Source organism: Aquarana catesbeiana, linkage group LG06 (genome assembly GCF_042186555.1).
Source record: "Aquarana catesbeiana isolate 2022-GZ linkage group LG06, ASM4218655v1, whole genome shotgun sequence".
Lineage (NCBI taxonomy): Eukaryota > Metazoa > Chordata > Amphibia > Anura > Ranidae > Aquarana > Aquarana catesbeiana.
The window spans coordinates 367,178,803-367,197,053 of record NC_133329.1 but is presented as its reverse complement, the minus strand read 5'-3'; the positions used below and the strand labels follow the sequence as shown (position 1 = coordinate 367,197,053).

The window sequence follows — 18,251 nt, the reverse complement described above, 5'->3', positions numbered from 1 at the left end:
CTATGGTTAGCATTCAGCATTTCCCAATGAATTTTAACTAAAAGGAGCTAGTGGCTGCATGAAGAAGTGCCTCGACAATAAATTTGCCGCAATGTTATTTGTTAATGCCAGAACAGTAAGAAAATGGGTAGACATTATTTAACCAAGTAGCTCCACCTAAAAAAAAAAATGAAGGGTCAAAACTAATCCCAACTTGCCCTCTCGAGGAACATTGGATGCAACTATGTACACATGCAAACTGACCCCTATAAGCATTATCCATGCAGGAATTTTAAATATCCTTTTAAAATAAAAGAAATGAATAATGCCAACATAAAAAAGCACTGACTGCAGTTTTGGATGGACACAGAATCATCAGCTATTTCTTATATCTCCTAGAGCCTCCAACAGTGGGATTTCCATGCAGTAGTTTTTCCTTTTTTAACATTCTAATTGGACTATCATTCAGTTTACTATCAACTATGCCAAACTGAAATATGAGGTGTGACTGGAGTTAGTCTCACAACAAAATTGCAAATAACAATTTTAGTAATATGTATTTTTCATGTTTTTTTTTTTGTAATAATGTATACTTAGATTTGTATTGCCTTAAGGCAAAAATATTCCATAATATTTTAGCCAGGGTCACAGATATCACATTTTCATTGCATAAAGAACTACAGGATCTTGTAATAACCAGCAAACAATTATGCTAATTTGCAAATCACTTTAGGAAATGTATGATAGGAAAATAAAAAAGTACTGTACAATAAAAACTTTTTATGCACACCAAGAAGCTAAAACAACTGTGCTTTGGTCATCAATATTCAGCAACGTCACCATCTGCCTCAACAAACTCCTAAATAGTAGAAGAGACATCAAGTGCAGACTAATGGCAGTTCTATGCCCAGCAAGCCTGACAATGTGTTCATCCTCCAGCGTCCTCTGTAGTCACTACACATGCAGAAGGTCTAGCCATCTTTAGCTCAGTGCATGTGCTCAGAATAGTTGCCTAGATCACTGTAGACAGAGCTTTAGTCAACAGTTTTACCAGTTTAAATCTGGACTTACTATAGTGCAAAAGTCAGAACTGAGTGCTGTATTTGCTTTTCCATTTTTTTTTTCAACAAACTGCAGTCATAGGAGAGATAAATGACTTACAGTGCTAAAGTTCTTCTGGTTCTCGCGAACTCTCAGCATTTCGGGTGTGTCTACTACAGGTACATAATAAGACATGGTTCTCTCTGCCTCTTCTTTGTATTTTTTCTGTACAACAGAAAATATAAAACGTGAGTATAAATAAAAGTAATAAAAACAACAAAAACAAAAAAAAAAAAATCATAAAAGTTGAAACTGAAAAGTTGTGATAAACAAATCAACAAAATAGTTTTATATAAATACTTTAACTATATGTAGTTAAAGTTTCCAAAGCAGTAATCACCATCCCCATGCTAAAATGCTACCCTCTGCATCCACCTCTGGTCTTGTCCACCACACCTTTTCCAGGTTAAATGACGACTAGCATAATTCAAACCACTTCCTATGAGCCAAAGGCACCAGGGACACCTCTCTTGGAGGCACATCCTCAAGCTGCCTCAGCTCAAAAAAGATGATGCATAGAACAATGACATGTAATCATAACATAGCTGCGTTCTTCACATTACTTAGGACTTGCCACGGTCCCCACAGGGAGTATCAGGGGACATTATGTGACAGAACTAAAAACATCTCCAACAAAACGATGTATCTAAAAGAAAGTAAAAAATGTAATGTGGGAAGGGCTAATGAAGGAATTAGCAGGCCCCTCGTGGTACCTGCTTTTAGACAGGACAAGTAATTGTAAATTGCTAAAATGGCTGAAAGATTTGTTTAACCAGGGATGTATAGGTTTTTTTTGTTGTAAATAATTATCAGGGATACAAATATGTATTTTATATCAACCAATATATAAAACATCAATTTCAAAACTCAAACTTGATCTTAAACCAAAATAGTGGTTTCCCTTTAAGAAGCAAAATAAGATTTCCTTTTATTGTAGGTTGTAAGTAGAAATCTTCCTGTATTTTAGGACAAATATAAATAGACTTCGCATGTCCCTTCTGCCCAAAAAAAACCTCTTTCCCTTTCTCTGCAAGATGGAGCCAAGTGGCAGGAAAATGTAACATCAGCATGATGATACATGCACAGCAGTTGCACGGTCAGTGGACACCCAATGGCCAAAGAGGAAAGATGGTGGCAGAGAAGATAGCAGTGGCAGCACACCAAGTGGCAATGGGAGTCATGGACCTGTTCACCATGGGGGAAGGTAAACCCAAAGATAAGTCTGCCATAATGTTTATTGGAGCTGTGCCTACTTGCACTTTATGGCAAGATTCTCAGCGACACACTACACTTCCACTGATATCAAATCTTATAGGGCTTAGTCTTGTCCTATTAATGTGATTGCCACTTGGCTCATATATTACACTTGGACCTCTATATTTATTTTCAAAGTGATTAATGCATAAAAAAATTCTTACTATATAAATACATTTCATAGTTAGAATAAGAGAAAAGCAAAAATAACTATAGCTTTGTTGTTCTCATGGAGTGTATTAATGATAGAATTTATACCCACCTTGCTTGAAAGATTTCTGACTTGCTGAGCATGGATAATTTCTGGTGTATCTACAACAGATGTGTAGCTTCCCTTTTCCATTTCTGCAGAATGTTTGTATTTTATCTGTTGGAAAAGTAATACAGTTTAAAGCCTAAAAAAGTAGAAAATTCTAAACAAAAAAAGCATGGCAATCTGTATTTATACCATTCATATCTTTGAAGGGTAAACTTCAGAAAGCAAAAACTGGTAAATAATTTGCTACAGACCACAGCACTTACCTGGCTGGCAATATCAGTAGCATTCTTTGCTCTCTGGAAGTCTGGAGTATCCAAGCCCATTGATAGACCTTTTCCTTTAATTTCCAGTTCCAGTGTTTTCTTATATTCTTTCTGTAAGAAAAGCCAGCACGTACGTTATACAATTGATACATTGTCCTCTATTTACTGTACAACATTGGTTGCAAACATTTTAAGGAGATATTATTCATATTATATTACCACTGTATAAATTACTCAGCAATTGCTCATTTACCGATAGCACAATGTTTTACACTGTTTAAAATTAAGTAAACAAATTCTAGTTATTACTCTGTAGCTTCTATAGCAGTTTGCATTTTAAAACATTATCAAACATAGACAGTTATTTGGTTGAGTTATGTTATTTGTTATAACTTGTACTTATTACTTAAACACTGAACTCCAGACAACCAGCTAAATACACAAATTGTTAAAGTGGTTGTAACCCCAAAAAGATCCTGTTCCTTTAGGGTATGATCTATAGCACAGTGCTTGTGCAATGTAATTTGACCTTTTTTATGTTGTAAAATACCTGGTTGATCCTGGCTGTTACTGTGTCCCCCTGTGTGTGCTGACTAGGGTAATCATGGCTGCTGAGCCATAATACCGTGGTCAGTTTACGTGCCTCTCCCCCTCCTTCCCTGCCTGTCAGCGTGAGAGCTAAGCGCCTCCCCGCCCTTCCTGTTGCAATATGCACCAAAAGTATTTGTATCCCCTAAGGATTAAACAGTTATTAACTACAGTGCGTGTGTTTTTTTCAAATGACAAGGCTAAATACTTTTTCTCACATGGCCGCTGTGCGGCCATGTGACCTCCTGCTGGCTGGCTGACATCAGAGGGAAATCTCAGCCCCTCCCACTGCTCTGCTTAGATTGGGGAAGGAGAGCAGAGGGGGATCTTGTGACCGCACAGCTGCGGTGTGAAAAAAGGTATTTAGCCTTGTCATTTAAAAACAAAAACACACACACTGTAGTTAAAGAGAAAGTAAACCCTGATGGGTTTTACTTCCTCTTTGTTTCCTGCAAAGTAAAAGCATAATATGCATTGCATACTAGCCCATTATGTGCCACTTACCTGCATAAGAAGCCTGCAATGTCACCGCTGTCCCCGCTGTGTGGCCGCGTCCATCTTCATCCCCTCTTCCTTCCGGGGCCGTGGACTCGGGCTCTGTTACTGGCTGGAGTTGCGTGACGCCACTCCTGCGCATGTGCATGGAAGCCAATGGTCATGGCATGGGCACTATAAAAAACGGCATGACCGTGCAGTGCGCATGCGCCGATGACATTGGCGCAAGCGTATATGGCAAATATCTCCTAAACCGTACAGGTTTAAAAGATATTTCCAGTAACTACAAGTAAGCCTTATTATAGGCTTACCTGTAGGGAAAAGTGGTTGTACAGGGTTTACAACCACTTTAATAACTGTATAAACCAAAGGGGATACCAGCAAAGTCACAATATGACTTTACAAACACTTTAACAAGCTGTTTTACCTGTCAAAAGATATGTTTCTCTTTCCATCCAGTACTGAGATTTAGGTAGCTCTGTCACACAGCACATTCCTGTCTAGCAGGACAGGAGATCTTATTTTTCCCTGCTGCAGTTAAGAATTGTTTACAGGTCCTATCAGCAGATTCTTTGTATGCACATGCATGCCACAGCACAACTTGATTGGCTCCTTGTTCTGTTTCTCCATCTCCCAGATGTATACCAATGAATATAGAGCTGCAATAATTTGTGTATTTTATACCTGCCTGGAGCTCAGGTTTAAAGTAAACATGTTAGAAAATAAATATGAGAGATGCCCCCTCCATTGGTGGTGGACAGTGGGAAGAATGCTCCCTTTACAGACATGGCTCTGGCTATGCCAAGTGGTGTTGGACCTGGAACTATGCAGGCACCATAACATGATTGGTCATTTAGCCACAGCTCAAGGAACCCTTAGCCACCTCTGGAGGAACCCTAGGGTTCCATGAGAATGGCTGATCTAGAGTTTCCAGTAAGAAGTCAGAAATAGTAGCCTCCATATTTATTTTATCACAGGTTAAAACCCGTTAAAGCTACTTTTCCAACATATTATCTCTCAGCAGTACATAAATCCAATGTCCCTGCTGGAAATCCACATGACATAGAGGAATATAAGGAATACCCATACCTCATTTAAGATGTGCGTTGCATTCTTGGCTCTTATTAGTTCTGGAGTCTCCTCCAGTGCCGTCAGGCCCCGTCCTTTAGTGTCATCCAGATCCTTCCTGTACTCTTTCTACAAGTCCAGGGATAAAGACATAGTTAATGAACAGCCAATAACTAATATGTGGAAAGATATAAAGAGAACACTGAATACAAAAAAACATAAAAACATAAAACAACACAGACTGCACAATACACAGTTAAGACATAAAACAAAAATATGCTATAAGATACAATACACATATAATTTGGCTATGTTGTATGGGTTATTTAAAAAAAAAAGTCTGGATAAAAATATGTGCATTGTAACATTGTGTTGCATTAATTAAGAGATAAATGCGAAGATTTAGTGGAAAGTTAATTGAAAATGGGTTTGCTACGTAATAACACAAAAATAAAACAAGACATGGAAGAGACATAAAAGTAACAAATGATAAACATAGAACCAGCAATATAAAATAGGGGGATTTAGAGGGTAGTAGTGTTATTATTTTTATTGTATGTGGTGATGAAATGTAGAGCAGATGCTACCTCGCTTGCTATTTTTGTAGCATATCTGACATGTAACAATGCTGGCGTAACCTCCAAACCAGAAAGGTTTCTGCCTTTAATACATTCTTCCAAGTCTTTCTTATATTCTTTCTAATAGAGGCAGGAAGAAAAATATCACAAATAGTATTGCATTAACAAGATGTTTCTTAATCTTTCAGTATAGTTGGTTATATCTAACCTTTTAGTAAATGTGGTAAATATAGATATATACATGTACAGTGGGGACGGAAAGTATTCAGACCCCCCTTACATTTTTCACTCTTTGTTATATTGCAGCCATTTGCTAAAAGTTCATTTTCCTCATTAATGTACACACAACACCCCATATTGACAGAAAACACAGACTTGTTAACATTTTTGCAGATTTAATAAAAAAGAAAAACTGAAATATCAATATAAATTTCTTTTTTAATAAATCTGCAAAAATGTCAACAATTCTGTGTTTTTCTGTCAATATGGGGTGCTATGTGTACATTAATGAGGAAAAAAAATTAACTTAAATGATTTTAGCAAAGCTATCTTGAAGATTAAAGGAGGGTAAGGTAAAGCTAGAAAATTACTGATATAACTCCTATATTTTGGGGCTCAATTTATGTTAAAGTTTATTTCCATGTTTTATCATGGAATGGGCAGGGAAGGGTTAAAACCCATGTTAAGTTATTTTTACTGTCTGTGTCCCTCCCTTCCCTTACTGTCTCAGAAACGCAACAGTAAGTGAAAAAAAAAAATGTAATGGAAGGTAATTCTACTCTTTGACAATTGTCTTCAGAACAAGTTTGTCCCGTTGCAGCTTTCCTCTCACATCTTGATTTGGCGATGACTGTCATGTTAGAATTAGATTTCCAATCAATTTCTGATGGTCACTAGGACATATAGAGAGGGTGAATGTATCTAGTAGGGACACAGCAAAAAAAGCCTTAAAGTACAAAAACAGAGAAATTGCCAGGCCAATGTTCATAGAGTACTTTCTGCAAGCTATGAACACTAGCGTGGCACCTTTACTGCTTTTCTTACATTTCTGAACTTTTACCTGAAGCCACCATTGGGGCTTGCTGGATTTTATGTGAGCAGCCTCACCAAAGCTTGTCAACTTGATTAATTCAATGGGTCACTTGCAACATTGGATGTTAAAATCAGGAGATCTAGTGCCCCTTACACAAGTACAGCAATTCAAACTTGACAGGGGTTCTAACTCTACCATATTGCATATATCCAAAACTAAAAAAATGTTTTCTCTCTACATAAACTTTATTTTTATTTTTTACTGGCTAAGGGCGCCATAAAAAAGTGTGAGAGCCCAAACACCAGTTTGATGTCTGATTTTATTCTACTTTTTTTTATTCCACATTTTGAATTGTTTCATAATACCTCATTCTCTTTTTCTGCTGACTATCAGAAGAATTCAGTTCATCGACTATCACTGTGGTTGAGCAGTAAGCAAGGAGCAAGACCCCTTGGGTGGCCAATAGTCAAACCACAGCTGCAGAAGTAGGAATGACTGTAAATAGCTTACTAGCTTTTCCTTCTCTTGCCATTTTTCTCTATTTGGTTCCTAGGTGGAGTAAGTAAATTACTACCAAATCCTGAGATTCAAAACCTCCCAGCCCCACAGACTAGTTATCACAGTTGAAATTTCTTTTTGTGTTTAAAGGGAATTACATACAATAGAACAAAATAATTTCTACGGTACATTAAACTGCTTATACATGCATATTTCAGCTTGTATAAGATTACCATTTAACAAAAACAATATCAGCTTCAAGGGATTTCTTTCTTGAAGGACTTAAACAATTTTAACAAATGAATTCAAAATACCATGACACCATTCAACAGACGTAAAACCTGTCACTGTATTCACTTATCATAAGATCATTACAATATGTTTTTTTTCTCTAAATTAAAAAAATTAACACTATAAAAACCTTTACAAAATATTTTAGATTTCTCAAATTATAAAAGTTAAATACATATGTTTCATGTTTTAATCAATTACTATGTATCCAGGCAGATAAAAACAGTTACTATCTCAAAATACAAGAAAAGCCCACATACTGATAACGAAAACAATGCACCTAATTTACTTAATAATTACCACTTGCTAGACAAAAACATTTAAAGCAGAAGGTTAGATCCTTCTCCTGTCCATGACACCATTGAATAATTTGCACTAACTTTCTGTCCCAGGGTCAAAATGTGAGGGAAAATCTTTCCAATAAGGATATAGGAAAGATGACATCATCTGCCAAATTTATGTATATCCAAAAGAAACATGGGGTTCATTTACTAAAAGCAAATCAGCTGTTCCCTTTGCAAGAAAATATTCTTCACAGCTACGTGGATGTGCCAAAATTTCACTTTGCAAAGAATATCCCATTACGTGCCATGAAAATAAAAAAAAAACACAATTTTTGCTTGCAGATGATTGGATGATGAAAGTCAGCAGAGTTTTATCTCATTCACTAAGCTCTGGGAAAGATTCCTTTGCAAAGTGAACAGTCTATACAGAGCAAGTTTATTTTCGAAGGACTTACCTCGCTCTGCATATGCTGAGCCTCTTTAGCTGTGACATAGGTTGGAGTCTCAAAGTCCAGCATAGCTTTGCCTCTCTCTTTTTCATATTTCTCTTTGTATTTCACCTGTTGTAGAATACATTATTTAGACACAATTTATAATAGTATTTACTTAAGTCTAAAAAATAAATTAGACCTCATAAAACTACATTAAATATTCAAATGGATCTCTATCACATTTTAACAAAATAGATGAGCAGGTGACACATAGAAACAAATAATGAAATACCTAAGACGAGAGGGGAAAAGGAGTAAAGAAAACAAAGTGACAAAATAATACTTTTCTAATATTGAATTATATATTATTTTTAAAAATGAAAATACGGGTTTACATTTTAATTTGCCTCTGCTACTGACGTTCATTCATTATAGTTGCCCAATGTCAACCAATAGGGTTTCAGCTGTTATCTTTCTCTTTTCCAGGATTGCAGATAAATTAAATGTCAAATTATTAAACAAACCTTAAGGCTCTTTTCCTCTATATCTTTTCCACTGGAGCTAATAAACGTTCCTAATATAACTCAATACAATCTCATTAGAGTTTATTATTCATCTATGTTTGCATTTTTAGGTAGGAAAAAAAAATAAAAAATAAAAGACACTATACTACTAATACAAATAGGAAAACTTCCCTACCATTTTTGAAATTGTGTTTGAAAAAAAACAGTTGCCATTTTTTTACAATTTTACTAGTAGGATTAAATTCAGAATTTGTTCTGTAAATTAAATAAAATCAAATTAAACTATATCTCTACTCAAAAACCCTTCTATTTGTCTAGGCAACTGTTCTCAATGGGACAAAAATTGGTGGTAAATACAAGAATTTACAGCTGTCACCTAAATGAGGACAAATATTCCAGTAACAACTAAGATTACATTTTCTCTTAGGATAGATTGTTTTTTCTTCTTGCTGTATCTCCAAAACAGGGACTGAAAGGAAATCTCCCCAATTTAAAACAAACAGCAAAAAATAAAATGTGACTGTTGTTTCAACAATTCCCTATTCTAAGTAAGACGTTTGGCTGTAGATATACTTTTAAGTAGGAGTCCAAGCTAGAAATAACTATGCTTAAAACTGCTTCCACCTCTCTTCTAACACCTATACTAAGTACCTTGTGGAAGGAAGATGCATTAACTTACAAATTCTCAGAGCACTTCAGTCCAGTCACATGATTCCCCCAGCAGCCAGCTTCAGGTGAGATGAGGGAGCGCCGACTATGGATGGAATAATTAGGCGGTGATGTCAACCATAGGCTTATTATAGGGCATCCATTGTCGGCTGTGCCGCCTCTTCCCTAAACATGGCGGGTGGGAACTGATATTGTAACTGGAACAGAGTGCCCTGAGATTAGGTAAGTATAAGCATCTTCTTTCTACAGCAGTGTTTCTCAAACTGTGTGAGAATTGCAGGTGTGCCGTGGGATCATTCATGTTCGCCAGGCCCGGCGATGGCCACGCCAGCTCCACACCACGAGACTCTAAGGCTTCTCTAGCAAAGTGCTCACTGTCACTCACTGAGCAAGTAAATCAAGTTAAATGTAACGAGGCTTGTAAAATCATGTAAAAATGCAACTAGTACCATAAAATCGTGGTTGCCCTTCAGCCCCTGACACGTCTGCAATACAAAAATTGTCCCAAACAGAGGAGGGACCAAAGAAAAATGGGGCTCAAAGGAAAGGCAAACCAATAAAATATATAACCAAACTAGTGTTTATTGTGGTACAAAGACATGTAATACATGTGGATAGAAGAGCATGAACCAATAATCAATAGGCCCTAATAAAAATTGATCGGTAACGTTAAACCGACCAATGCAATTGCACAGACAGGGGGGGACATATAACATATACAAACAAACAAAACAAAGCATCCGGACGTCTAGGCAATTGATGTCTGCGCAGCCTGCTAACAATGAGGAGTATTCAGCTATGCTGAGTGAGGCTGCTTGACAGACATCAATCCCCCCAGGGGATGGCTCAAGTCCTGGATAGATGGGGGGGTAGGAAGGGGGGGGAAACCGGGAAAAGGGGGGTGGAGTGGTGGAGGAAGGGGATGTGGTGGGACAAAAGAGAGAGTAAAGAACCGTGGCGTGGGGCGCTGCGAGTGGGTCCTGTGATAAACCCCAATCAACCTAGATGGAAGGTATGTGACCATGGATGTCTGAGGATGGAGCTGGAATGGCAGGAAGTCCAGGTACGTGTGTGGCAAGAAGTAACTTCAATATGCAAGATGATATTCTGGATGTGGCCAGATACGTACTGATGCAGCAGATGGAATAGCGGCGGGCGTGTTATATGCTAAGCAGTGAAGGTGATCATATACATTACCGCTTCCGGGTCCTGTATGGAAGTCCTCAGGTACTACCGAAGCATGTGTCACCTGTGCTGTAATTTGCGCTGCTCGCCACTGCATATGGAATCGGGTACTTCCTGCAGAATTTCCATGCTCTAAAGAGCACTCCTCAAGTTGATGGATAGCCGGCCATCTAGATGCGCCTCTTTCCCCCTACAAGGTTGTTCCGTGCGCAGTCGGAACACTCCCTCAGTGTATGAGCCGGCTAGCCCCTACGGGAGATGACAGCGGGCGTGACGTCCGGACGGAGTGACGTCAACGCATTTCACAAGACAAGATTGTGTAGCTTCCTCTGGACATCCAGAGCGTTGACGTCACTCCGTCCGGACATCACGCCCGCTGTCATGATGTTCGCCGCCACCAGACCCCACCAATCCAGATCGCGAATACGATTAGGCTGCAGTGTGCCAGGACAGGTGCCGTGCCAGGCATTTCCAGCCAATGAGGTGCTGAGCACGGCGCACCTCAACGTGACATCATTCCCTCCTCCAGTCCCACCCACAACAGAGCAGAGGAGCCCACACTCCTTGAATATCCCACACCGTGTGGAGCTGAGAAGGTAAGACGAGAGAAGAGATAGGGATGGACTGACCAGTGTGTGATTATATCAGCTGTGAATATAAGCAGAAGTCTTGTGTGACCCCCATTCCCCAATATTATATCAGCAGGAAAATATAACATATACAAAAGCAGCAGTCCTGTGTGATCCCCAATATTATATATCAGTGATATATAATGTTGGGGATCACACAAGACTGCTGCTTTTGTATATATTATATTTACTGCTGACCACAGAAATTGTTAAATCTTTTCAGGTGTGCCGCAAAATTTTTTAGATCTTTTTGGTGCGCCGCAAGACAAAAAAAGTTTGAGAAACACTGTTCTACAGGGCACTTAGTATACAGTAGGTGTTAGAAGAAGGGTGGGAGCATTTTTAAGCGTAGATAGTTCTAGCCCAGACTTGTACTTTAACTATTTTAGTCAGTGACAAAACTCCCAACTTTACTGTACTATGTAGTAATTAATAGAAGACCTGTAGCTGACATTACCCATAAGTGTTAGAGAGCTTTGCCTGTCCAAAAGCTTTCAGCACAATTTTACAGCAGAATATTGGAGGTTGCTGCAGGTATGTTCAGGCACTTCTAAGTGACAAGTTTAACTGTTTATTTTTAAATACATTTTACATAAGTAATGAAAAAAAAAAAGTAAAATAGTTTATAAGATTGTAAAAATCTCAATATGAAAATAAACTGATCAAAACTATTATAGGGCGTACACACGGTCGGACTTTGTTCGGACATTCCGACAACAAAATCCATGGATTTTTTCCGACGGATGTTGGCTCAAACTTGTCTTGCATACACACGTTCACACAAAGTTGTCGGAAAATCCGATCATTCTGAACGCGGTGACGTAAAACACGTACGTCGGGACTATAAACGGGGCAGTGGCCAATAGCTTTCATCTCTTTATTTATTCTGAGCATGCGTGGCACTTTGTCCGTCGGATTTGTGTACACACGATCGGAATTTCCGACAACGGATTTTGTTGTCGGAAGATTTTATCTCCTGCTCTTCAACTTTGTGTGTCGGAAAATCCGATGGAAAATGTCCGATGGAGCCCACACACGGTCGGAATTTCCGACAACACGCTCCGATCGGACATTTTCCATCGGAAAATCCGACCGTGTGTACGGGGCATTATAGTTTTACTTTAACATGACTTGGTAAAGCAACCAGACTTACCTGACTGGAACACAACTTTTAACCTATAGCAATTCCCCATGAAAGTTATCATTGAAGATAAACATTTTTCAGAGTACTGAGTAAAAGTATATTTAAGCAGAAGATGTCAAACATAATTGTCAGCATCCATCAAATATTCTTGTAAACAAGCAACTCAGAAACCATTCATAGCATCCAGCTAGAGTCTGACTTACTAATCGGTAATAAATACAGTTTTACAAAAAAAAATCCTTTGAACGTTATAGGATATTTAGGATGAACATAAAGAAGTAAAATAAACGCTTAAGGTTTGCATGGTTTACAAGATTCATTAAAAGCAATAGAAGTAATAATTAAAAATTACACTTATAACTTACTATGCTCTGTAGTTCTGTTGCCTCCTTTACATGAACTTGTTCAAGTGTATCAGGCACCACTTGGTAGTGACCCTTACTCTTCTGAAATTCCTTCTTGTACTGGTACTGAAGGAAAGTGTCAAAAACTGCCTCAAACATAGTCTTTTAATTACCCTGTATGCTACTGGATACCAAGATTATTTGAATGAATTTAACTCAAATTTGACTTGAAACTCAAATACATATATTAATAAAAATATATAATTATGATACTATGTTATTAATATTCTTTAGAAGTCAGCCAAATCCAAGTAATATTTTGGCATAATAAATTATAGTTATCTGGCTGAATCCTACCAAAATTAAAATCAATACATGATTTATCATATATACCTATTAATGTATATTGTGTGCATACATATATATTTTATGTAGTTTTCATAAATATATTATGTCAATTATTCTGATTAATAAATAAGAGTTGTACTTAGTTGTGTAGTGATAATTTTGATATCCTTGGCTTTATTTAAACAAAAAACATTTTAGGATATACATGAGCACGTAAATGCCATGATAAAAAGCCACATATTGTAAAGCAAAAAGATAAATGTTTATTTATAAAAATATTAATATTCTGATGTAAACTGTTTTATTGTATTAAAATAGAAATTATTCAAAATGTGTTAGAGTTTTACTGAAATGGATAAGATTTAAAATAAAAAGGTTAGAAAACTATTTTTATTAGCAGTTATGTTTACTACTTTTTTTTTTTTAAAGTTACCATATATGAGCAACTATATTAATGATAGTAATGAGCTAGTGGTTAAAAAGGGAAAAGGATAACTACCAATTGATGCCCAAGAGGAAAGCAGAGAAATCAGCGTAAGTTATTATGGACAATGGAAGTGAGTGCTGAAATTATTATGAACAGTATTATGTTTTGTTAGATAGCTTACATCGCTGGCTAGCTTGCTCGTGCCGGTAATGTGCTGCATATTGAGAGATTCCGCCATATCAGTCACAGGCTTGTGAAGCTTCTTAAGATCTGCCTTATATTTCACCTGCAGCACAAAAAAAATGTACATATTTACCTAAATAAATTGTACAATATAGTGAAACTGAAGGAAAAAAGCAAAACATTGTGGAACAGGCAGGATTTTTAATGCAGAATAGACATACTGGTGTTCATTTACTTAAACTGGCGAGTGCAAAATCTGGCGCAGCTCTGCATAGAAACCAATCAGCTTCCACGTTTTTGTCAAAGCTTAATTAAACAAGTAAAATTTTGAAGCTGATTGGCTACCATGCATAGCTGGACCAGATTTTGCACTCTCCAATTTTAGTAAATCCACCCCATTTCCCCTCCTGCATTAACGTTTATTGCATGCTCTACATACTGTACAATGATCTGTGCATGCGCAGCTCAGTGTACAATTTTGGCAGGGCCGAGATGAACGTACTCCTGCCTGCACATGCATGGGAATGATGTCATCTCGGCCCAGCCTATGAAAATGGCTGGAGATTGGCAAACCAGAATCAGACCAGCCAAAGATGTCAGCTACCACACTGGAGGGAAGGTAAGTATAGTTCCGCTAAACATATATTAAAGAAGAACTTCACCCAAAAGGGGAAGTTCCACTTTTCCACCTCCTCCCCCCACTCCTCTATCACTTTTGGATACATTTTTTGGAGGGAGCAGGTACCTAGTTTTGTTTAGGTACCTGCTCCAAGTTTGCCCCCCCCCCACAAAGCTTGTAAAGTGACTCACACATGCGAAATGAGAAACCGGCTATGAAGCTTCAAAGAGTCACAGCTGGTCTCCCACACTAGACATGGCGGTGCCAGGGACCCAAAGATTGGCCAAGAACCGGCCTGGGTGAGGACTGTGCTGGATTCCTGGACAGGTAATTGTCCTTTTATTAAAAGTCAGTAGCTATAGTATTTGTAATTGCTAACTTTTTAATTTTTGTGAGGACTGAGGATCCTCTTAAAGTGTATGTCTTAGCAAAAAAAAAATCAGTACATTTCTATAATACGTGCACTTTTTCCCATGTTTTGGCTCTTTAAAAATTCTGCAAGTACAGAAAATCACCTGCTGATCCAGTGAACGCCTAACTTCCTGTTTAAGCTAATAATGCTGCTGCGCTGGAAACAGTGCTTTTAGCCCTGCTTATGTCTCTTATGATGAACTATAGAATACCCCCTTTTATGTTATGCAGATGAGGAGAGGAGGAGGTGTACAAAGAGAAGTGTGCTGGGATGACTGGGGGAGAGGGGTGAGGGTAGATGGGGTTCTGTAGTCCAGCAGGCAGGGCTGACAACGCTGCTTGAGATTCCAGTACAGTAGTGGCACTGTATTGTCAGTTGAAACAGGAAGTTAGGAGCTCACTGGATTTTAAAAGGTATTTTTCTGCGCATGCAGTGTTTTGTACGTGCAGTGATCATAGAACATGGGAAATAAGAATGTATTGCAAAGATGTACCAAAAATTTTTAATTTTGCCCCGACATGCACTTTAATATACGGTATTAAATAGTAAAATCTGCATTTTACCTCACTAGCAAGAGTATTTGCTTCTTTCATGGTTTCATAGATTTTGGCTTGCTTTAGATCATATTGTGGTCTCATTCTTTTGTCTTTTGAAAACTGTTCCTTGTATTTTACCTGAAAAAATAAGCAATAATTAAAACACAATTCAATGGAATCACATTAATGGAAATTCCCACAAAATGGATCGTTTCCAGCAGACTGGAACTCCTAAAACAGATCGTGTACATAACAACACATTTCATGTGATTTTTACATTTATTTCATAAAGCATTACTTAATATTTTTTACTTCATACATGCTTTCACGCCTTATCCCAATTTTACAGAACAAACTATGTCAATTATGTGCATTTTCTATTTGCTCTTCATCATGCAGATAGGTTGCCATGATATAAATTGACTTCTTATTTATAAATTGACATAATTTTTTTGAACAAGAATGCAATTGTTGTGCAGAGACCATGCATGTATTAAACAATATTCAGTTCCTATCATGGAAAGACAAAAATACCACAAGAAGCATTTATGCAAAAAGGGCCTTAGGTTACCCATAGCACCTATTCAGTAGATAAAAATAACTGCGATGGGTGTGGTCTGGAAAAAAAAAATAACTGAAAAACTCTAAGGCCTAGAGTATGTTTTGGCACCTCTTTTCATAAATGTCCCCCAGGTGTATCTCCACAAGAACTTAGCATTCACAGTTTGCATGACATGCATATCTTACATTACTAGTGAGAGCATTAGCTTTCTTAAGTGTCCTCATGATGGGGGTGTCATAAGATGCTGCTCCATGTCCCCTCAGCTTTCCTTTGGCATACTCAGTCTAAAATTGGCAGCAAAGGTTCAGATTAGTAATGTTTGCTAGGCTTACACAATCCTCATGAAACTCTCAGAGCAACTGTGACAAGTAGTATACCATCTCTGTATGTGGGGAAAAAAACAAGCGATTACGTTCTAGAGAGTATTTCACATTGTTTAAACAGCTCCACTATGTTATATGTACCTATTTTTTCTTATAATTGTTATATATAAAAATGTAGCATGGATCTTATTTCTTAACTGCAAACCTCTTGCCTGTATATACTGGCATGTTGTGGACTGAGCCAACAATTTATTGATCAGCAATACACTAAAGTAAGGCGACCTAAACTCTCACAAATACATCAGCAACTAACGCCAACTTAAAATGTATATCTAATCATAGCATTATTTGTTTTGGAAAGAGTTGGAAATGGCCACCAGAACAGGTAGTGAATATTCCCAGTGGGGACATTACCAAGAAAAGGCTACTAAAAAGAGATGCAGATATGACCCCCCCCCAAAAAGGAAATCCAATACAAAATATTGTAACCTAAAATTTTGTAGGGGCAAACTAATGCCTTGGTGAATAATTATATGTGAAGGGATTTGATGTAAAAGGCATGTTTAGTCAACCACCTAATATATTAAAAACGTACTGTATACTGCATGGCTTTTTGAATAGCAATATAAAAAGACCAAGACATGAAATCATAAGAATAAAAAAATTAAGAAAACTGACTTATTAGTTTAACGTGGAACTAAATCCTCCTATCCTTTACAGCCAAGGAATCTGTCCATATCACTAGAATACGTCATTGGATTAAGTATGCAGCCTTTAAAAGATGGATTGGTCTGGAGAAAAACATGGCCTCACTACCGCTTCAAACTATACAGTGGCAACATTCTACGCTTCCATCTTCCATTAAGCTTCCATTAAGCTTCACCCACTAATTATTACTATTCTTACTTGGCTTTCAAAAGCATGCTGAATTTTTCCTCCTCTGCTCGACCCTCTGGTATGACACCAGTTTTCTGCTCCACGACCACGGATTTCTGCCTTTTCTAGCTACCAAACAATTTCAGCTCTATAATTTCATGACTGCAGGCTGGTGGAAAACAATTTTAGAAATTCAGACCATGATAACACCACTGCTGAATTCCTGGCAGTCTTTCTAGATTAACCACTTGCTTACCGGGCACTTAAACCCCCCTCCTATCCAGACCAATTTTCAGCTTTCGGCGCTGACGCACTTTGAATGACAATTGCGCGGTCATACAACACTGTACCCAAATGAAATTTTTATCATTTTTTCACCACAAATAGAACTTTCTTTTGGTGGTATTTGATCACCTCTGCGGTTTTTACTTTTTATTAAAAAAAATTTAAAAACTGATTTTTTTTTTTAAAAAAAGTTTATTTTTTTATATTTTGTTTTAAAAAATTTTAAACGGGTAATTTTTCTCCTTCATTGATGTACGCTGATGAGGCGGCAGTGATGGGCACTGATAGGCGGCAGTGATGGGCACTGATGGGTGGCAGTGATGGGCACTGATGGGTGGCAGTGATGGGCAGCACTGGCAGGTGGCACTGATTGGCACTACAGGTGGGCATTGATAGGTGGCACTTGTGGGCACTGATAGGTGGCACTTGTGGGTACTGTTAGGTGGCACTGTGGGCACTGTTAGGTGGCACTGTGGGCACTGTTAGGTGGCACTGTGGGCACTATTAGGTGGCACTGTGGGCACTATTAGGTGGCACTTTTATTGGGTACTGATGAGGCAGATGTGCCTCTTCCACTTGGGGACCGATGTCCCTCACATCCGATCCGGTGATCGGCTTTTTTTTCTACTCGCGCTGTCAGCGTGAGTAAAAAAAAAAAAACGATTACCGATCTTTTGTTTACATCATGTGATCAGCTGTCATTGGCTGACAGCTGATCACATGGTAAGGGGCCGGGACCGGCCCCTTACACAGATCGGTGATCAGCCGAGTCTCAGTGACTCGGTGATCACAACGCGCCCGGCGCGCGCCCTGTAGGGCGCGCGCAGGGAGCGTGCACAGGGGAGGACGTCATATGACGTCCTCCCGGGAATGTAGGTCCGCGCTGTAGCCGTCATTCGGCTATAGCGCGGATGCCAGGTGGTTAAACATTATCTTTCTACCATCAAACCCCAGACTGTCCATAAGAAACTGTGTTCTGCTATTGAGAACCAGTGTGCTGATGCTTCTCTTGCATCATGCACTCTCATGTTTATATAACCACATTTCACATCCTGGTGAAGGG

General features: G+C 38.2%; 1 protein-coding gene across 22 annotated transcripts in view; it reads right to left on the bottom strand.

The window, feature by feature from the left end:
* Window positions 1-18,251, bottom strand: part of NEB (nebulin) — a 309,390-nt gene that overhangs the window by 34,700 nt on the left and 256,439 nt on the right. For 17 of the 22 annotated variants that reach the window (XM_073634160.1, XM_073634162.1, XM_073634163.1 and 14 more), the window contains exons 123-132: window positions 15,890-15,988; window positions 15,170-15,280; window positions 13,574-13,678; window positions 12,639-12,743; window positions 8,147-8,251; window positions 5,595-5,705; window positions 5,029-5,136; window positions 2,857-2,967; window positions 2,597-2,701; window positions 1,141-1,245 (exon numbers count right to left, since the gene is read on the bottom strand). In XM_073634160.1, coding sequence (XP_073490261.1) covers window positions 1,141-1,245; window positions 2,597-2,701; window positions 2,857-2,967; window positions 5,029-5,136; window positions 5,595-5,705; window positions 8,147-8,251; window positions 12,639-12,743; window positions 13,574-13,678; window positions 15,170-15,280; window positions 15,890-15,988 — 1,065 coding nt within the window. The remainder of the gene's footprint in view (window positions 1-1,140; window positions 1,246-2,596; window positions 2,702-2,856; window positions 2,968-5,028; window positions 5,137-5,594; window positions 5,706-8,146; window positions 8,252-12,638; window positions 12,744-13,573; window positions 13,679-15,169; window positions 15,281-15,889; window positions 15,989-18,251) is intronic. The other 5 variants (XM_073634168.1, XM_073634182.1, XM_073634169.1 and 2 more) reach the window with 2 other exon arrangements.